The sequence below is a fragment of the Siniperca chuatsi genome, linkage group LG20 (assembly GCF_020085105.1).
Source record: "Siniperca chuatsi isolate FFG_IHB_CAS linkage group LG20, ASM2008510v1, whole genome shotgun sequence".
In the NCBI taxonomy this organism is placed as follows: domain Eukaryota; kingdom Metazoa; phylum Chordata; class Actinopteri; order Centrarchiformes; family Sinipercidae; genus Siniperca; species Siniperca chuatsi.
The window spans coordinates 17,589,220-17,611,125 of record NC_058061.1 but is presented as its reverse complement, the minus strand read 5'-3'; the positions used below and the strand labels follow the sequence as shown (position 1 = coordinate 17,611,125).

The following is a 21,906-nucleotide window of genomic DNA, read 5'->3' as shown; positions in this document are numbered from 1 at the left end:
TCTGAATTTCCTATTAAGATTGAGAAATAATTTCCACATTGCGAGATGAACGAAATGGATAACATATTTGTTGGAATAAGGAACATGGCTGGTGGTTTGCTGCATAAAGACCTGCTGTGCATAATCCATAATATATAATGTTTGTGATGTTATGGATGCCATGCTGCCTGGGAATTATGTTCTAATTACTGGTTTAAATGCATACCATGCAGACTGAGTTATCAGCCTACTGGCAAAAATAACTATTCTGCAAATCAAAAAGTAGCATGCAGTGTATTCCTAGTTGAAAATATATTTCAGAGGGAATGGTGTCATACAATCACATGTTGTGTCAGTGTTTCTCAAGTATTAAATAGCGAAATTATGAGTTTGATTCTGTATTCGTTGAATTGGCTGAGCATTTTAGCAGTTCTTTTGAACAGTGAATTTAAACGTTTTATTTTGAAAGAAAAAGTTTGGCTGGTCTAGTTCTCTCTGGCAAACTTTACAAAGACCAAAGAACTGGGACTTGTAGTTTTTGTAAAACTATTTCTGAATACTAAATAAAGGAGAAAACGCACCACATTTCACAATATATAAATACTTTATTATCGTTAATATTTATATAAAGTCAGTCAGATAATTTCGTTCCACACTGTGTGAACCTGAGTAAATATTGCATAGAACTATAATCGAAAACAACAAACAAATAAATTAGTATTTATTTCAAAAATTATATATATATAAATAACGCATTCCGCTGATGGCTAAAATCCCAAACTTTGTGGAACAAATATTTAAACAGTCTGTGAAAACACAAGTCAATTATCCACATGTTAATTCAGAGTACACTGTCATGATGCTGCCACTCTTGGATGGATACTGGGAAAAAAGAGCAGTAGTGATTTCAACTGGAACAGGAATAGCCATTAGACTCAGCTCACTGTGTCTAATGGCTATAGTTCAGTAGAAACAAGCAAATTGATTTCAAAATGCATTTTAAGATGATGTACTAATGGATTAGTAAATAGTTTAATAACAAACAATCAAGCCAGTGTCCTTCTGCCTCAGACTGGCATTATTTCAATATAAAATAAATGACTGTAACACTAAATTGAAATGGACTGCACATTTGACAATGGGAAATTAAGTCAATCAGACTGTCCCATGTCTGTATTTAACCCTTTAATGACTCATTTGTGATAATGCACTGTCTCTGAGAATTTAAACTTTGCTTATATTTCCATCCGCATTTTTGACCAAATTAGAGGGACATTTTTATCATATTTTGCTAAGCTATTACATTGTGCCCAGTAATCACAGGTGCACCAACAGGATGTTCAGGGTTGTGACAAAACCTTTTCGGATTACTGATTTGAATAGGAAAGCATGACCTGTTCTAAGTGGATGAGTGGTATCTTCTGTCTCTGTGCTCTCAGGGCCGACGCAGTGTGGGCATCATGGTGACGAAGGGAAAGTTGTAGGTCTGTGGGAGACCCTGATGAGTCGAGAGGTTGAAGGATTGCCATGAGAACGGATGCAGGCCCCCCTGCGTCGTGGGGCCGTTCACTGCCTCCGCGACCAGCTGGACAGCCATCTGGTAGTCCGTCACCTGTGCCATGAGACAGAAATCAGTAAGGAGAGCACAAAGGAAGGAGTGAGAGAGTAACACGAAGAGAGCAACATCATTTAATATGGTTCAAATATCAAACAGACATTGAGCACATCCATGAAGAAATCTCTGTTGCCATTAATGGAGTTCAGTGATTCAAAACTTGCATTTCACTTATAATGTCTGGGTTGAACCAATGTGGGTTCCATGACAGTTTAAAACTGCTGATCAAATTAAACTGGACCTTTTAAAAGCCAGAAACTAAAGGGATTTCGTATTTTCACTCAGTTTTTTTTTCTTTAGAGTGGAAAAGACTCTGAAGAAAGCTCCAGACTAAGACTAAGAATTATTTCCATGTTGGCAGCTCTTACAGGCAGGGTAACCCAGGGTACATATTCTAAACTCTGGGATCTTTGATTGAAAAATGTTAGTACTTTTTAGCCATGCTAGCATCATGGCTCAAAGGATGAAATTTGGTACAGACATTCATGTCCCCCTCAGGATGAATTGTAATAATTTTGGTGATCCCTAACTTTTCATCTACCGCCATCATCAGGTCAAAATTTCAATTTGTCCAATAATTTGTTTTGTGACTACATATACGTGCAAAGCTGATGACATTCTCAGTCTCAGCAGTAATTTAGTGCTAATTTGCAAATGTTAGCATGCTAACATGCTAAGCTAAGATGGTGAACATGATAAACATCATACCTTCTAAACATCAGCATCTTAGCATTGTCATTGTGAGCATGTTAGCATTCTGACGTTAGCATGCTGACTTAGCATTTAGCTGTGCATAAGTACAGCCTCACAGTGCCGCTAGCATAGCTGCAGACTCTTAGTCTTGTTAAACAAAGAATATTATTAAATGACTAAACTAAACGGGTAAGGGCAATAAAATATCATTGCAGGTTTTACTAACATTTTAGGAAGTTGGGAACAGAAAGGACCTGTGTGACGGTGGTGACTAGCCAATAAACAAAAGGCGATATTATTCCTACACAAAAACACATAAATGCACCTATAAACAAGTCAGTATAATATTTTGTATATACACACATATATATATATATATACTTTTTTATATCCTTCCACTGAAATACAGTACATATCTGGCACTACTATGCTGATGACCTCTGACCTTAGTGTCATAGCAACCTCCTGGACGTGGTCTCCTTGGTCTCAGGTCGTTACGGCAACAGATGGTTTTACATGGATGGCCTTTGGAGTAGGGGTCTCTCTTGTAGTCTGAAACAAAACCAGTTTGACTTTTTGTCATGCTGCTTACAGTCTGAAAATAGAAACAATATCCTGAATTCTTTGTTTGTGTTTTCTGTCACATCTCTGAAGCCCTTTAAGTTCAGGAAAGGATATACAATTTGAGGAATGCAAGAGTTATTGTTACACCTACTGTTGTATCTCATGATGTGTTTGAGGGAGCTGAGGTCAGACACCTTAGCCTGGTCCCTGCGGAGGATTTTGGCCCGGGGACAGAGGTCGTAAGAGAAGTCTTCTCCGTATCTCTTCCACATCACACTGTACCCACTCAGGTTGTAGATTTCAATATGAAATGGTATGTTGTAAGATGGCCAATAACCTGCCAAATGTAGCACACTAAAAGTGGAGGTTGTCCAGACACATTGCCACCTAAAACAGCCATCCTGGATAAAACTGAAAAACCTGTAGCGACAGACTAATACATAGGTGTTTGTTTCTTACCTCTGCGTAAAGCTTGAGTCTGATCAGAGTGCATCACTTTCCCGGGAATCTGCTCCACCACAATCAGAGCTCCATTCCTGATACTGTGACCCAGAGAAACCCTGCTCAGGTCCACCAGCATGTACTGGCTGTTATATGTACCTAAAATAGAGAGGGGGACATGCTCTGCTTTCTGCCTCACAGACACAGAGAATCCAACGCGTTGGGTTTTGAAGGTAAGTATCACTTTATACTAAAAGGACTTACCTAAACAATTGTGATTTTGCATGTTTTAGCCTTTTAACCATAGATAACACATATTTTACACATCTGCTTACCATTTTCCAAAGCATGCTGTTGGTTTTCTAGGGCAGACAGTGGTTGCACTAAAATCAACTTGAAGAGCCTTAAGCTTGCTTTAAATTGGTAAACCATCATATTGGTCACGGTTACACCATAATTGCGTGGTACTACAGTTGCAAGCAGGGATCATCTTCAAAACTCTTCCTGCTGGCACTTTTTAAGGATGCTGTGACAGCTGAGAACTGAAGAGAAGTTGCTGAAAAACAGCTGTGTTGTTGGAAAAGAAATACAGACGATAAGCAAGAAAAAAGTTTTAATTTCTGTAACCTAGGTGATTTAAGCTAAAAGGTTTCATCAGCATGCTAACTTGCTCACAATAATAATGCTAAAATGGTGATGTTTAGTAGGTATAATGTTTACCATGTTCACCACCTTAGTTTAGTGTGTTAGCATGCTAACATTTGCTAATTAGTACTAAATACAAAGTACAGCTGAGGCTGAGGGGAATGTCATTAGTTTTGCAGGTCATAAACCAAAGTATTGGACAAAGTAAAAATTTTGACTTGATGATGGCATTGGATGAAAAGTCAAAGGGACCACCAAAGCCATTAGGATTCATCCTCTTGGAACCATGAATGTCTGTAAGTTTTTGCCAATCCATCCAGTAGACTTTTTTATTTGTTCAAACCAGAGTAGGCATATTGGACAAATAAAAAAACTTTGGCTTGCTGGTGGTGCAAGAAAAAAAGTCAGGGGATCAACAAATTCATTAGGATTCATCCTCTTGGAACCATGAATGTCTGTATAAAATTTCACTGCAATCCATCCAATAGTTGTTGAGATATTTCAGTCCGGACTAAAGTCGTGCACTGACATTCCTAGAGCCTTGCCGCCAGCCTGGCTAAAATTCCTGATGCTGCTGAACAGGAAGCAGAACGATCAAAAATCAGATGTCAGCGCATCCTTGAACACACCAATAGGTAAAGTTAGACTGTCTGCATCACCACAATGTAATGTTCAGCGTGATGGATTACATATCTATAAATAAATTCTTTGCAAGAAAACTGATACTGTATTGACATAAACTCAAACTTAATAGAAGGAAGGAAATTTACTATAAGCTTTTTGGAAAGTTTGTATTAACATAAAACATACATGCTTTGGGTCAAGACATGTAAAACCACCACTACAGTATGTTGGCTTTATCTAATAAAAGATAAATATTGGAAAGTCACATTATTAGTCTAACTCCATGTGCATATTTTCTAGCATATGACTGGCACAGGAAAAACAGCATGCACAGTCTTGCATGTGCCTGAGAGATCTGGAACTAGTGGAAGAAACAAGGTAAACCTCTGGCTCCAGAGTTACTGACTTGCACAGACAATAAATACCTAACCTAACCCTATTTAAATGAAATGAAAACACAGGCAAAGGTAAAGGCTCTCGGGTTAACTGCCTGCAGGCCACCACAACTGTTTGGCAGGACGGGGAGTATGAGAGCAGTGGCTGCTGGGTGATGAGAGGACTGTCAGTCTCAAGAACACTCTGTCCTGTTCTCCCTTTCCCTCCCATAGCAACATGACGTGAAAGATCAAAGCAGCTGCCCAATTAACACACACAGGTGTTGTGTAACGAGAAGGTTGGTCTGTTTGAGAGTCTGCTAAATCTCTATGGAAACTTGTCCAGTGAATTCTTACATAGCCAGGGTTTTAGTTCCAGACCAAGGTAATAATTCATGCTTTTCTGTGAGTCTCATTTTCATCTTGTCTGTTCTTATTTCTCTGTCCTGTCCCATCTTTCTATTACTCAAATAGAAGTTACTTCCCTCATGTTGAATTAATAAAGTAAAAGTACAAAAGTAATGTTTTTGGCATCTAATCTGAGTATTATTTACTTCTAAGATCTTCATGAAAGGTCTAGTGTTGCATCCTGACAGTAACTGTTTCAATATGGATATACTTTATATACTTTAGTAACCAATCCCTCTCAAATACAGTGATGCACTGATGATGAAAGGAAAGGTCTCTGGTCTTCAGAGGTAAGGTGGAGTTCAAAGTAAATGTAAATGGAATATACTCATGATTACAGATATACGATCAGATCAGTCGACAGATATATATGTTTGTCTTTAAGCAATTTAATGAGAAGAAATGTCCTTTACAACACATTGTAATTACAATCCAGACAGTCCAGACTAAAATATATCAACAACTATTGGACAAATTGCCATAACATTTGGCACACACATTCATGTCCCCCTCAGGATGAATTGTAACAACATCAGTGATCCCCTGACTTTTTCTCTAGCGCCATCATCAGGTCAAAATTTCAAATTGTCCAGTAATTGGTTTTATGACTGCATACCTGCAAAACTAATTACCTTCTCATCAGCCTCAGCTGTACTTTGTGTACGGTGCTAATGCTCAAATGTTAGCATGCTAACACACTAAACTAAGATGGCGAACATGGTTGACATTATGTTAGCATTGTCATTGTGAGCATGCTGACATTAGCGGTTAGCTCAAAGCACCGCTGTTACTTAGTACTGCCTCACAGAGGCTGTAGACTCTTAGTCTTGTTAAGTAAAGGATATAATTAAATTATTAAATGACTAAATAAAATGTTGTGTGAGTGAGTTTGGTTTGTTTCGGCAATAATTGGCAGTTTCTCTTGGGGGTTTTGACGCTTTTTTCTAGCTGCCATTTTGCATCAGCATGTCGAAGGTACAGAGAATTTAGTGACTGACAGGATCCTCAAAGGACCAGAATGCAATGCAGTAAAGGCATGCATCGTTATCCTGTATCCACCGTCACTTTTTCTCAGCTGGATTCAATATCACTGTGGATATTCTTAGTTAGACACATGCAATACAGAGAACCCCTTCACTCTGATATGTCTAAGATAATTCTGGGAAGACGGTGTAGTCCCTCATTATTCCCTCATAATTCTGGGAAATGTGACTGAAGTACAACTAGAATGCAAGTTCAAAGAAAGTTTGTATAATAGAAATAAATTGCTTCTCTTCATGACAAAATAACATAGTATTTGTCACCCATTTCTTTGGTTTTGAGATTGCAGGCAGGCAGAAGTTATAGTTTGTTTTTTTAAAGCTTGTTAGCGTTTAAAGTGTGTGATCAAAAGGTTTGTTCATACAAAGAAAGGGGAGGTGCGCAGAGGAAGTTCTACTCCGCCTTCTTCATCATGTCACCTGCTGACATGTCTGGTTTAGTACAGCGCTCCTGCAGATTCTAATGAGTTGAAGAAACAAAGTCTGTATTCATGTATTTAAAAAGAAAAACAACAGTTTTTTTTTTGTACGCCTACTTTGGTTTTTGAATAAAAACCAAAATAAACTCCTCTCAACCCCCTCGTCTTGACTCACATCAACAGGATTTCACCTGAGTTGTATTTGGAGAAGATGTGCGCCCACTCCTCCCCGCTGTGTGCCAGGCTGTTGGCCAGGCGGACTCTCTGCCAGGCCAGCAGGCTGTGAGGGCTGAGCTGAGAGAACAGAGAGACGTTGAAGACGCTGATGGAGGTCTGAGTCATCAGCAGGCCGCTTCCAAGAAGGTAGAAGTCATCCAGAGACATCAGGAAGCCTGGAGGAGGGTAGAGGGAGTGAGAGGAGAAGGATGTTTCAGGACAAATATTAGAGTAGTAATATCTGAGAGAAGGAGGGAAAAGTAAACATTTGTGATGAGATCATTTCTTATCCTCAACCACAACATACAGCTTGCATGTAGGTTGTATTTCTATTTATCAGTAGTGGAAAGTACCTATACTGAAGTATATAGTAGTACTGTTTTCAAGTACAGTTTTGAGGTACTTTCTAGTCTTCCGACCACTCAAAGTGCTTCACACTACATTCACCCCATTCACACACACTCACACACCGAAGGCACAGTAGGACACTTCGGCATGTGGGCTGGGGAAGCTGTACCTCTAGGCTGCAAAGCCGGCTGTAGCTGTGTATTTACTGGACAGATATTAGAGTGGTATTGGTCTAACTCTTATCAGGAAAGAAATCATCAAATTTCCTAAAATGTTGAACTATTGCTTTAAGTTATATAGGAGTATTAATAGCTGTACTATGAAGACTATTACTACTATTGTTATTTCTACCAATAATAACCGTATTGATACTACTACCTTTATTATTATACCTGCTGGTATTACTATTACTACATACAGAAAGAAGAAATACTTCTACTTATTTTTCCTGCTACTACCATTATATTACTATAACTACTGCTACTGCTACTATTAATAATGAATATACATTCCTGCTGCTGCTATCAATAATAAAAATCATAAGCAGAGGAATATTTCCACCACCCCTACTTCTACTTTTACATAAAGTATTTATATTGCATCTTTTCTTCTTCTGTTTGGCCCTGATCTGCTGTGTGTGCTAAATGTTTCATATTGTCAGAGTGAAAGCAGCTTAAGAAGGCTGCAGGGGTCACACACCACCTCCAGTGGCAGGAGGGTATTTCATCTCTTCATTTAATATAGTGAAGTGATATCCTTGGCCTGCCGGCCTCTAAAAATAGTGCTTTAAAACCACTTGTGTTCTGATAGCAATGGAGCATGTAAGAGGATTTTTAGGGCCTGGACCACTCTGCAAATCTTTGCCCACAAAATGATTCTGCCTCCTCTGACTTGACAGAGAGGGAATACATTTCATCATGGCTCTGTTTTGGGTGAACACACACTGCGGTGGATGTTTCCTCGTCACTGACTAAGCTGTGTGCTTAGCAGAAGAATTACTTTCAGCAGAGAAAGTTCATTGAGGATTTGGGTTAAGTCCTTGATGTCAGTGTTTACATTTTCTAAGATGAAAACGAAACTGTGTGGATTAAGGACAAGCCGTTCACCTCAACTCGCGGCTTTTACAAGAAAGCTGTGCTTTGCTGTGCTGGAGGTTGACAAACTCTACTGTTCAAAATGCAGGTTATGTACTCAAAAAACACTGTTTCATATACAAGCTGTAAATCTCACTTTTACTTATGCCATGTCAGTCCTCTGATGATCTTTGAGGATAAGCTGTAAATACAGTACTGTGCAGCCGTATCATATGTATGATATTGTACTTTGTGCAAGTGTGTGTGTGTGTGTGTGTACCAGGGTAGCTGCTGAACGACATCTTTCCAGTGGCGGTGTGTGTGTCAGACACCCTGAAGTCCCAGTGTTTATAGATACGCATGGTGGCTGCATACGTATACCAGCTTGAGTGGCCAAACAGCAGGTTCTCAAAGCCTGGTAGCACCTTAGACACAGAGAAGAGCGAGAGAAGGGTTGTGATGGTGTGGCGGACGTGTGCATATTCTGTTTTATGCTGCAATAAAACAACGTTTTTCTTACTAGTTAGGGGATGGATGCTATTTAAAAGAAAAATAATCAGTCTTGAATTATAATAACATCTGTAATAATTTTAATTTGGTGATCCCTAAACTTTTCGTCTAGCGCCATCATCTGGTCCAAATTTTGATTGTCCAATATGAACAAATACCTGCAAAACTAATGACATTCCCATCAGCCGCTGCTGTACTAAGATGGTGAACATGGTATCAGCATGTTAGCATTGTCATTGTGCGCACGCTGCCATGCTAGCATTAGCATTTAGCTCTAAGCACCGCTGTGCCTAAATACAGTCTCACAGAGACGCTAGGATGGTTGTAGATTCTCGGTCATGTTTGTAATGAACCAGAATTTTCGTCATTGTTGTCATTAGGTTGCACCGTGGCCCTTTGGACAACCAAAATCTGTAATTTAACGTTTTAATTTCTTTCACTTCTCATTGTGTTCAACAACCCCAACAGAAGCAGATGAGACCTGTATATTTCACTCATTACTCGTAAATGCGACAGCTTTAGTTAATAAGCAGATACAGACGCTTTTCAAGTAGTAGGAAATATTTTATTTAAATTGGGGGAAACTTAAGTAAAGTAAATTTAAGTAAACTCAAAGGTGGGGTATGTGATTCTGGAGAAATCCAATACCATGACAAATACAATGATATAGAGCGAACAACGACACATCAAGTAATAAAACTATCGTTAGCTTGGTTGTGGGTTAGCAAACTGTCACAGCAGCTCCAGACAGCGATACTCACAACTCTCCTGCTCCTATAGCAAACATCACAGCAACAGCATATCTCGGCAAACTAGAAAGTAAGCTAAGCTGTGTCAGGTAATTTAACGTTACCTGACACACAAATCATGGCTGGAATAGTGTTGTGCAGCTCGGTCCGAGTCACTTTGTATGTTTCCCATTTTCAGAGCCAGGGCTGTGTACAAACACACACACACTGAACGGACAGCTAGAGGACCCTGAGGAGATATTTGCCAAATTTGACAAAAAGTGTATTGGACATGTATTGGATTAGAATCGCATACCCCACCTTCAAGTAAACATATACACATAAATAATAGCAACATGAGGGTTTCTGAAATAAAATCTCATTAAAACCTAATGATGTAGGATTTCTGATAGCACGGCATCACTGTCCTCACTTCTGTTTACACTTTGTCTTTGTTGCCTGAATGAGTGTAGGTGGAAGAGAAAATATTCCCCTCCTAATGGCCTTTTACACTCATTGACACAGTAGAGGAGGAAACCCTATGCACAAGGACCGACAATAAGACTAATTAGTCCTATGTTGAGGCTTCCCAAGTGCTCCCTCACAGCTTGAGCCAAATGAGCTTGGCCTAACCTTGATGAGAGCCGTGCAGTGGCCCATTCCTGGCATCCTGAAAGCGCCGGCCCCTGTGGAGGAGTTGGAGCGAGGTGTCAGAGCTGGGACGAGGTCCAGGAGGTCGCCAACACCATTCAGAAACTGGAAGGCAAACGCTGATAGAGGCTGGGAGCAGGAAGGAGAGAGCAAGTGGCAGAGATGAATGAAATGATACTGTGACAGCTCTCTCACCATCTCTCCAACGCACACACGCATTCACACACCTCTCTGTGTTTGCTTTTGGCCCACTGTGCAGCTCCGGCGTGGAGTCCGTCCAGCTGGGCCAGGATCAGTCCCAGATGCTTCCACAAGGGGTCGCTGTATCTCCTTAGTTTCACCTGCTCTCTGGCCCACTGGTCCTGTTTGCTGTGGATCATTCAGAGACCTGAGAGGCACTTTGGGCTGTTTCTGTTACTAATCAGTGCATTTGGTTGCTTCTTAAATATGAATACAAATATTGAATATTTCAACCAAGAAACCTATTTAGTCAGGTGGAAAAGCTTCTTGACCACTGTGGGACACGATAACTCTCCATGGAAACGCAGAATAATGAAATTCGCTCTTTCCTTGCAAGTTTTACAGACTATTTCTCTGTAGCTGAAGGGAGGAGCCTCTGGTACATTAAGAGTAGACAAGATAAAGCCAGTACCAGACCAATTTCTGCCAATATACATTAATCTTAGTAAGTCGTGAATGTGAACAGATAGTACGACTGTACCTTAAAAATCTTTTCAGGGGATTCAAAACCCTCTCATCCTTTATGAGTTGAGGGTACATGTTGGCGTAATGGTTGAACATCTGTCTGCGGATTAAAACACCAAAAAACAAAACAAAACAGTGGGAATTAAACCATTTCTATCACAGTAAGTAAACACAGACCAATAGCTACAGTTACTAGTTACATTGTCAAAATTGTGATCAGAAATGTAAACCAATTAATTAAACGAACTCAGTGATGTAAAGCAATGTTCAGAAAATATATTTCAGCTTTATATATGCAATACAATAAAAAATGGCTTTTGTGTAACATTTCAACAACTGCCCCATTTTTAAAGGCCCTCTCTGTTTTCTGATTATGAGTATTCCCACACTTCATGTTACTGTTATTTAAAATAGATTCTTTCACCCAGCAGTGAGATGACCTTCCAGGTACCCAGCCAGGAAGAAGGTGGTCTCGTCTTCCTGCGTGATTCCTCCATGACCTGCGCTGATCTCCAAGACGCCCCATCCAGAGAGGAGCAGAGTGTCATTGAAGTAACCGTAGGCTCCCCCCTCTGTCTCCATCACCCCCTCCTTCAGGATGACACTTTTCTGGGCAGCATCCCAGTACACAGTGGCCTCTTGGAGGTCTACCATTGTAAGGGGATGGACAGGGTTACAGGGTTGAGGTTGGATAACACACATTATGTAAGATAATGTCATGACACCAATAGAATGAACCATAAGGAAAACACAGCTTTTTTACATTTTCTTACTTGTTGCATGACTGGTTTCCATCAAATGAATATTAATCTTTATAGACTAGCAAAAGGGTTCACAGTGATCAGTGTAGTTACTTGGACATACAGGTAGAATAGCATTTACTATTTGAAACAAAATCAGATTTATATCAGATTATTAAGTTTGCATGTACAAGGGATTTCTCCCAGTAAACATTAATTAACATAAAACGACACAAAACCGTTTAAAAAGAGTATTTAATTGCTTAAATATATATTGATGTGGAATGTCGAGGCTGGTCATTGTGTTACCTTTTTAAAAATTTAAAAATAAATACATTTAAATGGTAACATATGTAGATAAATAAGTAAATATAGAATAGAGCAGAATAGAACAAACAAACAATTAGCATTATATAAAAAGTGCCACCATGAACTGTATCTGTTTGCCATACGCAATTTCCTTATAAACAAACAGCCTTTCTTTTTCAATAGAGTCAAAACTAGTTTCCGTTATGTTCACAGACTACATCACGGGAACGTTACTCACGGTAAGTTGATGCAGCCAAAGTGCTCAGCAGTACGCACAGTTTGATGCACTGCTTCTCCATGTCAGCTGATATTTTCCTGCGAATCTCTGCCTTTCATGTATTTCAATCACTAATCGTTCTTATTTTGATTACTTCTATTGAGAGCGACGGTGAAGTGTGTGATTTCTCAAGAGGTCGGTGGAGCGCTGTTTTTCGGTTGCTGTGATTGAAACTTTGTTCGTCTCTATAATGATCCTCATAGTTGTAAGTTTTTCGTCACAGAGAATTTGAAAAGGCAACCACCCCAGATGGGACTCGAACCCACAATCCCTGGCTTAGGAGGCCAGTGCCTTATCCATTAGGCCACTGGGGCTGTACAAAAGAGTAATGCCGTCACGGTTCTATATAATCAATCTTCTTATTCATAGTAACTTGGTTTTCCATTTTTATTGCTTAAAACTTCGATTTTGACAAGCTAAGTTTCTGAAACAACATTTCTTTAAATGTCTCTGAATACACAATATGTTCAAGGAAAATAATGCTTGGAAAAGCCGAGTGACTCGATCACCATGGTGATGCGCTTACGTTTCATGGATGCTTCCATTATCTCCCCTAAATAGGGGTATTTATATTATCCTACTACGACTTTGACTATTAAAATGTACATACAACGCCCTGAGTAGAAAATTCAAGTGCCGAGTTACATTTTAAATGTATTAACTTGCTGATGTTGGCAAATCCCTTCCAACTGCGTTATATAAAAGTCGTGCAATATTTCAGAGTGTTGTCTATTTTTGACAAATGGAACTTTCACACTTGCGCAGTAGCAAGCATGGTTTTGTTTGGAGAGAAACGAATTTCAACCAGCACGTTAAGAATTTAAATAAATAGTCTGTATGGAGGTAAATATATTAGCTATATATTTTCAGTGACACAACAACTACTAACCCACCTGTGAGGCAGTCGACAGTTTCAATTAAATGTCAGGTATGAGTAGTACTAAGTTAGCGAGCGTTAGACACCTAGCATTAGCTCCGTAGTGTACCGTTAGCAACGATAAACACATAACGTTATGTGGCTACGTGATACTGCTATCTATAAAACACTAATGTTACCACTGGTGTACCATCTTTTATACAGGACCTTAAAAGATCACTAAAGATGCCGCTCTTTGGAAACACATTCAGTCCAAAGAAGACTCCACCTCGCAAATCTGCATCCCTGTCCAGCCTTCACACGGTGAGTTTCGTGAACTTACTGTTCTTTGGCAGCTTCATTAGGTGCTTAAAACACTGTTTAAATGAAGTGCCCTGACTAAAGCCAATACCCCTTTCTCTCATTGATCCCTTATCAGAGGATACTTAGAGGATAAACAAAAGCAAACGAATAAAATAACGTACTTTGAGACAGCTGAGAGATGTGGATTGTGCAAAAGGGGCTGCAGCTTGACATTGTATTAGCTCTTGTGCATTGGGTGTGTAGGCAGGCTGATCTATTGTTTTTTACCTTCTCTTCTCATTTAGTTGGATCGTTCAACAAGAGAAATAGAGCTGGGCGTTGAGTATGGACCTCCTGTGATGAACATTGGAGGTCAGAGCTGGAAATTTGAAGAGGGACAGTGGATAACAGGTAATGACTTCGATAATGAATACAGACCAGTGCAGTTGCTGCTTCCACAGTTTAAGTGCAGTAAACTTAACCATTTTCTATCTCTTGCATGTGTTGCCATATCTGCTGGATCGCTGTTCGCTGAATGGCCAACACAACATTAATTCTTTTTTTTTTTTTCTGTTTTTGTTGAACCAGAATCAAGTGGGAATGGGTCTGGCAGGGAACTGCAGCGGCTTAAGAAAAGAAATGTACAACTGGAGGAAGAGAACAACCTCCTGAAACTAAAGATCGATATTCTCTTGGACATGGTAAGAACTGACCAGCTTTGATTATGCCCTTATATTCTCAGTAACATTAAAGATGCAATAAGCATCTTTATACACTGAGGTAGGAATGTTTATTTTGACCTCTTCCTCCTCAAACCCCTGTCAGACAGATGCAGTGACTTTGGATAAACCTGTGTTTGTCATGTGTGAAAGGGCCAATAGATATTATCTCCCACAGGGTCCATAACCATGCTTGCGACATGCTGTAGGTTTAGCACAGGTATAACACTACTTGGCTTTGTTATAAAGGCTTGCTTAATACATTTTAAGTATACACTTAATTAGCACTTCGATGGTTGATGTATTTTTCTTACCAAAGCTGTTAAATAACTGATATTTAATCTTTCCATTCTAGTTGACAGAGACTACTGTAGAGTACCACCTGATGGAGAAAGAAGTGGAAGATATAAAGACTCAACATCGAAGGAAGAAATGACATGACATGATCTGATCTGATGCCTTCATCATAGGAAATTTTCTTCATTCACAGAGAGTTTGAAGTTTGTTGATGAAAAAAATGTTTGAAAAACTTTTTTTGTTTTTGTTTTTCTTTTTTGCTAGTAAGAGCAGAGATAAAATAAAGTGGTCATCATTTTTCTCATAATGAGGACTCTTATGTTGTAGGTCTCGGCCCTGCTTGTATTTATTGGACAGGTACCACTGTATCACAGTTGTATCACAGTTAGTGACTATTTTTTATTTTTTCTGTCCTGCATTTGTTTAACAACTGTGAACATCTTTGTTCAATACACAGCATATTTTCTACATCTTTTACATCTGTATGGCAAGTATAGGCTGACATTTTCTCTTTAAGATTTTTTTGTATTTACTGTATTTTCTATTCAGATTAAAAGTTAAATCCATCACAGGGAAGCAGTTTATTTTCCTTTCACAGTTAGAATATTACCCTAATCACTTATTGGATTAATACTTTGTTGAGTTGTAACCTGTGACACATTCACAAGAAGACAGGGATAAAGACAGACTTGAGTGACAAACTATGCAAATCTAAAACTGAATAGCATTTTGTTAACTATTTTGATTTCTCATCCAGCTCCACAGAATATTTGAGCAGTAATGTTGCCTGCTCTTGCATAAATAATCCTAGTAATTTGAGAGTTTATTCTTCACCTTGGGAACAGTAGTTTGACAACAACTCAGTAAGTGGACCTTGAGCAAAGATTTTTTTGTCAAAGTCCTAGTAGTATTTATACAACTTTACTGAGATCATGATCGCGTAATGTATGTATTTAGTATTGATTTTATATCAACCAGGATAGAAAATCTTGTGTTTATATCTTCTTCTGCATCATTAATATTCCTATTACACAGTAATATTACCAAAACTATTATGAAATTATCATATTTCTGTCTCTTGTGAAGGTAGTTTGGAACTTTAATGTTTTTGTAAGAATGTTGTTCTCATAATGGTAATATCCTGTACTAAAAATCAATTAAGTGTTCCTGTCAATGAAAGGTACGGCCTTATACGTCGTTTTACTCTCTTTAGCTAATTGGTGGATGTACATGTCAGTCAAATGCTCAGCGCAGCGATTGGTTGAATTGTCCTAACCACGCAGGCGCGGGCTGTCGTGACTGATGCAGCTTTTTCGACGTTTGTGCCTCCGACAGCGGGAGAGACGAAGTAGTTTCTAGGCTTTTCTTCTAGCACTTTAAACCGCCGGCTTTGCTTGTACAACTGTCAGATTATTCAGCCATACAGTAGCGGATATCATCTGTATAAACTTCACTTTTAATAATGCCTCGGGGCGGTAAGTATTATTATTAAAATCCATGCTAGTTTTTAGCAAGCTAATTCTAGCTAGCGATTTGTTAGCTAAAGTAGTATGAATTCCCGTTGAACTCTCACATGCTGAACGTTAGCTTTTAGCATGTTAACCGGTTAGCAGGATGTATTTGCGGATATGAGCGATTCAGAAAAGACACAGCAAATGTACCGACGGTGATTAATTAATGTCTTCGCATGAATACGGCTACCGGCTTGTTGGTAATTTCAGCATCTAAAACGGTTTGAATGGCTCGATTTTTGACCATTTGTGTCCAACTGCCAGTAAGTTAACGTTACCATGTGCACAGGAGACCGCGTCGGCTCACTTAAACATAACGTTATTTAGTAACGTTATCATTTATTTTTAATTCCTGCCGATGGCGATTGTTACTATTACCAGTTACTTTAACAAATGTTTTGTTAAAGTATTCCCTAGCTATGTATCTGGCTGTTTTTGCCGTCATGCCCCTATTTAATACTCAATAGCCATGGCATTTGCCGGTGAAGGGAGCTGGCCCTCAGTGTGTCTCCCAACACACACACACACACACACACACACACACACACACACTCACTCACTCTGCCCCTGATCACACTTTTATAATGGCATGAGATCTTAAATGTAGAACTCTAAATACAGGTCTGAGTTGTATTGGGATCTTATTACTCAGAAGCAGTTAGGGTTAGATGTGTCCAAATACAGGGGGTGTACATAATAACACAACACGTACACCACATAATACCATCCAGTATTTCATCACCACAAACTCTGACTCGAGAAATTATCATAGTGTGTTGTCCAGGTCTCTCAGTGTAGACAAAAAGCTTTTTAGAGGCAGTATTTATTCAAGGGCCACACATTTAATCATATTACATTGTACAGTTGTTACTGTTCTTGTGTGGATGTAGCATGAAAGTAAATGAGTCCCTGTACTGAAAATGATTTGGTAAACTTTGTAATATGCTTGTAGAATGACAAACTTCAACAACAGTTGGATACAGTTGATTTGCCAGTGATAACTCTGACAACTATGTTACAGGGAAAAAGGGCCACAAGGGCAGAGGGAAGCAATTCAGCAACCCCGAGGAGATTGACCGACAGATGAAAGCGCAGAGAGAGTTGGTGAGTGAAAGACTTTTGTGGCAGACACAGAGTTACCTTCAACCTTCAGCCCTGGTGTGATTGAATGTGTATGTTAACAGGAAGAAAATGCTGGTGCAGAGAAAGGGAGCGCTTCAGAGTCTGAAGAGGAGAGCAGCAGTGACGACGAATCTGAGGTGAGTAAATGCAGGGGTGTAATGTTGACTTAGCAGTAAAACCACTTGGTCTCGAACTTGGTGGTAGAAACTGAATATTGCAGTATAGCTTTAAATTAATTCTTAGTGTTTAAGTGAACATTTAGTGTGCGGGTGATTTTAGGAATTACTCCTTGATAATTTACTACTTTTTTGTACCTGGGACAAAAGGACTGACACTAAACTGAATGTTTGGGGGGGGGGATAAAACCACACCCAAACAATGGTTGGGTATAGTAGTGGCCTCAGTAGCAGGCAGACAAACAAGCTTACCAGCCTCTGCCATTATTTACCAGCCTGCACTGGTGGTTTCTTGTCTCACTGATGTTACAAAGGTGTTTCTTTTTGCACACAGTCCAAGAAAAGGAGTGGAGTGGAGGGGCTTATAGAGATTGAGAATCCCAACCGTGTGTCTCAGAAGAGCAAGAAGGTGACTGAGGTAGACGTCACTGCTCCCAGAGAGCTGTCTCGCAGGGAGAGGTAGGTGTCACACAGGAAAGGAATGTTTATACAAAAGCTATACAATGTCTTCAACTTCAGTTGCTGGCGTCAGGCTTTTTATTTTGACTAAGTATTACTTTATCTCATACGTATGCCCCTCTGTTATCTCTGTCAGAGAGGAGATAGAGAAGCAGAAATCAAAGGAACGCTACATGAAGCTCCATCTTGAGGGGAAGACTGACCAGGCCAGGGCCGACCTGGCCAGACTGGCCATCATCAAGAAACAGAGGGAGGAAGCTGCCAAGAAGAGAGACGAACTCAGGAAAGGTGAGAAGACGCAACATTTGACACACCGAACAGTTCTGTAAATTTAAAACTTTGTATACTAGAGGTGGAAATATGAATCACTTTGCTGATTTGAATAATTTTTTCAGTTCTGTTCAAAAAATGTAGTAGCTGAAAATGTACATTAGTACACATTGCGTCATTTCTGACTGTTCTGGATTGTTTTTAATTCAAAAGCAAGGTCACTCTGGTGGTGGTTTGAACATTTTTTTTCAGTTAAGTACAAAAACTAGGCCTGTATAAGCACTATTTATAAGGCTAATAGTTTAGCAACCATGTACATTAACAGAGTTATCACACCATGTTTGTTTCTGTGGGTGCTTTTAATCAGCTAGTTGTGTACTGTATATCAATAGGGCTTTCAGTCACCAGTCAGGGGCGCTCCAATGCAAAAAGCTACTGATAGTAACATCATGATTCATTATTCTCATTTCAGCTTGAGGATTTGTTGTGTGGGATTTGTACTGTGTACACACTATGCAAATGCATTTTAGATAAGAGAAGAAGGTGGGAACGTCTAACATATCTTGGCATCATGCAAGATTTGCATGCTCTCCTCTTAATTATAATTTCCAGCAGTTGTTTTTCTTTGAACACTTGTGTGCTGCACAAGTTGTTTGGAGCAGTTTTATGGAAAAATGTTTACTATTTTGAAACTCTGAGCCTCTCACCGTTCTCTATGTTGGTCCTTCTTATGTTTTATCAGAAGCCGAAGAAGCCAAAGCAAAGCGCTAGTCCATCTGCAAGCTTCGACATGCACTTCAGTCTCAGAGGGATGGAGAGAGAAGGAGATCTGGAGGAGGAGAACGGGGAGGGGACCAATTCGAGTGGCATCAGATCAGGGGCGCTCCTGAACTCCCGTCCCTCATTTCAAACAGAGGGGCGTGGGTCTTCCATGACAAGTGTGGTCAGGACAGGGAAAACGGGTCGAGCAAAGCGAGATGAAGAGGAATGCAGCATTTGGGATGCCTCTAGTTTTCTTTAAAAGTCCTTAAGAGGAGACAATCGCAGGTTTTCCAAGTGCTTCACGGCCTCTTTACTCTCCCCCACCCACCATGGTTTTAATTCTAAAGCTGCTGAAGTTATTGACATTTCTTTTGATTCATACATCTTTACAAGCTTACCTAATGCAAGTTTACTTAATGACTGGACAGATATTATAGTGAGCGTGTATGAGGATTTCTTTGGTGCTTTACTTTTCCTTCTATCTCGCCTGTTTTGTACAGTAAAAAGGCAAATCAGTGACAGATGGAGAAAAGAACACTATTCAGAGGATAAACAGATATATAGGAATTATACAATGTAGTTAGCATTTGTGGATATGTTGCACAAGACATTGGTATAATTTTCTAAAGATTTGAGTTGTTTTTTTGTTTTTTTTCACCATCCAAACATGACTCGAATATTCAGCTTTTTTTTTTTTTTGGGTCCCATTGTTAGTTTTGCCTTGTTTTGAGCCCCTTTTTTTCAATTTACAGTTGGAAGAGCTGTCCTCCTAACACAACACGTCTAGAAGGTAGACATTTAGTTTCTTTTGCTTTTTCATGGAACTTTTCCCCCAAATTTACACTTCCTCACTTGAATCACCTTATTGCTGTCAGTTCAAAAGTGTTTCAAAATGTGTTTTGTACTCATTTGCTCAAAGCACCAGGAATATTACTTGAATTGCCTATAATAAGCATTTTTAAGTTGTTAATCGTCAGTGCTGGAAAGCATTGTCTCAAACTGCCTCAGTAACTGTGGCCTTGCCCTGTTTCTGATGGGATCTTCTGTGGTTCTATAGGAAGGATTGTGTCTTTTGTTGCCTTTTCAAAGTTTACACGAGACCAGTTCACTGTCTTTCTCCTGTAATCAAAGTGCTACAAGGAACCTACACTGAGTTAGTTTATTAGATACACTTACACAGGTGTACACAATAGTCAGTACTCAGTATGTGGGGGATTTGGAAATGCCTTGATCAGGAAAACAGTATTCCCTATAATATGGAAGTAGCTTCGAACAAACAAACAACAAAACCACATGTGAGAAATGTAGCCACAGAGTAAAAATGAATTCCTCGTTTTCCATCATGTATTTGAAGTCATTTTAAAAAAAATAAATTCATTAATAGATAAATGACTGTGTTGTGATTTATATTCAAATTGTAAATGCTGATTGTGTTTTCAGTTGCTCGCCTAAAGCAGCTGGAATCTGTAGTTATGATTCATTCTGTTAAGTGTCTTTCACCTGCAAGTTGTTTTGGCGCTGAAATGTATGCTTTGGCAGCAGATGTACTCTGTGTATCAAAAACACTGAATATTGCACAAGTTTAATAATAGTCGGATCCAAGAACTATTCAAGAAGACTTGTATGACCCAGTGATGTCACTTATTTTAAAACCAGAGAATTCCACTGTTCTTTGCATTTTGCTGTTGCCACCACTAGACTGCAGCATCTGGCATGCACCAGGGTTAGCACAACATCTGTGTGCAGCTTAATGTAAATAATAATATAACCATGTAATGTAACAATCCAATTAATTTTGAAAAACGCAGCTCGGAATTACGAAATGTTATTTCATCCTACTTCAGTTATATGATTGGCTGTTGCGTCGGTCTAAATTTACAGATAATAAACATACTTTGAAAAAAGAACAATTTGAAATAAAAACAGCTCAGGTGATCTGTTCCAGCATTATTTGAGGAACCGCGAATACGAACATTTATTAAAGCAGTAACCTCTGGCACTCTGCTTCCGCACTACATTACAGTACAATAAAATAAACTTGTAATACGTTTTAGGAAGTGACATGGTTTTATAGGGAACCGCTATTGGCTCAAAATTTTTCTGGACGATAAAATACAGTAAAAAGCGGATGTAATTAATATTTCTATATTAACAATGTATCACATGACTACTTGTATGTAAGGGGTCACTGGTAGAGACGAAGTCGCAGAGAACTCCCGCGACTGCAGTTGCCCTCAGCTCTAGGAGCTTTACGACATCTTTCAGCTCCTTGTTTTGGTTTTCTGGCAGCAACGTTACGCTTTTTATTCACTCTCACCGCTCTCATAGTGTCGTTTTTCGGCCTCAGCAGGCAGCTGTTTTCAGCAGAAAGGAAAAAAAAAAAATTCATAACCGACTGACTATAAGCTACCTGCCCAGCACGGCAGATAAAAAGTTAGTAAGTAGCTAGTGACCATGGAGCCTTTAACAACAAAAGAGCCAGAATTTCTCTCCAGGAGTCGGTGAAGACCACAAACTAACTAAAGCTAAAAGGAGGGTGAATGTTGGATTTACATTCACAAGGTGACAAGAAGCACAACTCCACTAATGAATGGAGGGTAATGTTGCTCCATATCTGCTGGATGTGTACATTAGCAACTGTTTCCTAACAAGTTCAGCTAAGCATAAAAAGGTGCTAATATACCAATGTTGTGTTTACAGCTTGTTTCTGCTGGCTACTTCTTATTGCAGGTTACAGGCAAAAAACTTTCAAAAAAAAAGTTCAACTTAAAAAAACAGAGACTAGAATAAAAACTGTTGAAAAGGTTCAACAATACGAATCCAGAGGCTTGAAAATAGCTACATTGAAATAAGAATAATTTTTAAACTGACTGAGAAACAAAGATCCTGTTACAGCCAGCAGCATTGATAGTTCCCTCTTTTGGTCTTTTCACATCCTTCATTCTTAAGGACATATTGTTAGCATTTACAGAAGTACATACTAACCACAACCTGCCAGAAGGACATTTTAAGAGCATAAGCAGACCTGTGGCACAATACTGCACAAATTATGATGTTTAATGAGATGTCAAA

The 21,906-nt window shown here is 39.2% G+C and overlaps 3 protein-coding genes and 1 non-coding gene across 8 annotated transcripts; 2 read left to right on the top strand and 2 right to left on the bottom strand.

Moving 5' to 3' along the window:
* Nucleotides 1-564: 564 nt before the first annotated feature.
* On the bottom strand, nt 565-12,859 carry plbd1b (phospholipase B domain containing 1b). Of its 3 annotated transcripts, none has more exons than XM_044178791.1 (11): nt 12,321-12,859; nt 11,458-11,680; nt 11,050-11,133; nt 10,556-10,697; nt 10,311-10,457; nt 8,720-8,864; nt 6,994-7,194; nt 3,311-3,451; nt 3,003-3,188; nt 2,733-2,839; nt 565-1,591 (listed from the first exon to the last, which is right to left on the bottom strand). In XM_044178791.1, exons 1-11 carry the CDS (start codon nt 12,379-12,381, stop codon nt 1,415-1,417), a joined length of 1,614 nt encoding a protein of 537 aa, XP_044034726.1. In that variant the 5' UTR covers nt 12,382-12,859; the 3' UTR covers nt 565-1,414. The 3 variants fall into 3 exon arrangements, with proteins under 3 accessions (XP_044034726.1, XP_044034727.1, XP_044034729.1); XM_044178792.1 differs by lacking the exon at nt 12,321-12,859 and adding an exon at nt 11,807-11,962; XM_044178794.1 differs by lacking the exon at nt 12,321-12,859 and having other exon boundaries at nt 11,050-11,129; nt 11,458-11,588.
* On the top strand, nt 12,166-17,150 carry cby1 (chibby homolog 1 (Drosophila)). 3 transcript variants are annotated; one of them, XM_044178796.1, is made up of 6 exons: nt 12,166-12,321; nt 13,441-13,539; nt 13,824-13,929; nt 14,107-14,219; nt 14,593-16,009; nt 17,067-17,150. In XM_044178796.1, the coding sequence occupies exons 1-5, from the start codon at nt 12,286-12,288 to the stop codon at nt 14,671-14,673; spliced, it is 435 nt and encodes a 144-aa protein (XP_044034731.1). In that variant the 5' UTR covers nt 12,166-12,285; the 3' UTR covers nt 14,674-16,009; nt 17,067-17,150. The 3 variants fall into 3 exon arrangements, with proteins under 3 accessions (XP_044034731.1, XP_044034732.1, XP_044034733.1); XM_044178797.1 differs by lacking the exon at nt 12,166-12,321 and adding an exon at nt 13,083-13,202; XM_044178798.1 differs by lacking the exon at nt 12,166-12,321 and adding an exon at nt 13,114-13,287.
* trnar-ccu lies at nt 12,601-12,673 on the bottom strand. The gene has a single exon. It is a non-coding gene; the product is annotated as a tRNA-Arg (tRNA).
* On the top strand, nt 15,870-20,223 carry pdap1a (pdgfa associated protein 1a). Its single transcript, XM_044178795.1, has 6 exons — nt 15,870-16,009; nt 17,067-17,149; nt 17,230-17,304; nt 17,678-17,802; nt 17,939-18,090; nt 18,815-20,223. Exons 1-6 carry the CDS (start codon nt 15,997-15,999, stop codon nt 18,841-18,843), a joined length of 477 nt encoding a protein of 158 aa, XP_044034730.1. The 5' UTR covers nt 15,870-15,996; the 3' UTR covers nt 18,844-20,223.
* Nucleotides 20,224-21,906: the final 1,683 nt, after the last annotated feature.

Bases quoted from the DNA above. Each gene is read 5' to 3' on its own strand.
- plbd1b (XM_044178791.1), bottom strand. From the start codon at position 12,381: ATGGAGAAGCAGTGCATCAAACTGTGCGTACTGCTGAGCACTTTGGCT. The intron at 10,458-10,555 runs GTGTGTGAATGC...TCCTGCTCCCAG, and splicing joins CCAAAAGCAAACACAGAGAG to CCTCTATCAGCGTTTGCCTT. The intron at 3,189-3,310 runs GTAAGAAACAAA...TACATTTGGCAG, and splicing joins GACTCAAGCTTTACGCAGAG to GTTATTGGCCATCTTACAAC.
- cby1 (XM_044178796.1), top strand. From the start codon at position 12,286: ATGTTCACAGACTACATCACGGGAACGTTACTCACG. The intron at 13,540-13,823 runs GTGAGTTTCGTG...CTTCTCATTTAG, and splicing joins CCCTGTCCAGCCTTCACACG to TTGGATCGTTCAACAAGAGA. The intron at 13,930-14,106 runs GTAATGACTTCG...TTGTTGAACCAG, and splicing joins AGAGGGACAGTGGATAACAG to AATCAAGTGGGAATGGGTCT.
- pdap1a (XM_044178795.1), top strand. The intron at 17,305-17,677 runs GTGAGTAAATGC...TTTTGCACACAG, and splicing joins GCAGTGACGACGAATCTGAG to TCCAAGAAAAGGAGTGGAGT. The intron at 18,091-18,814 runs GTGAGAAGACGC...ATGTTTTATCAG, and splicing joins GAGAGACGAACTCAGGAAAG to AAGCCGAAGAAGCCAAAGCA.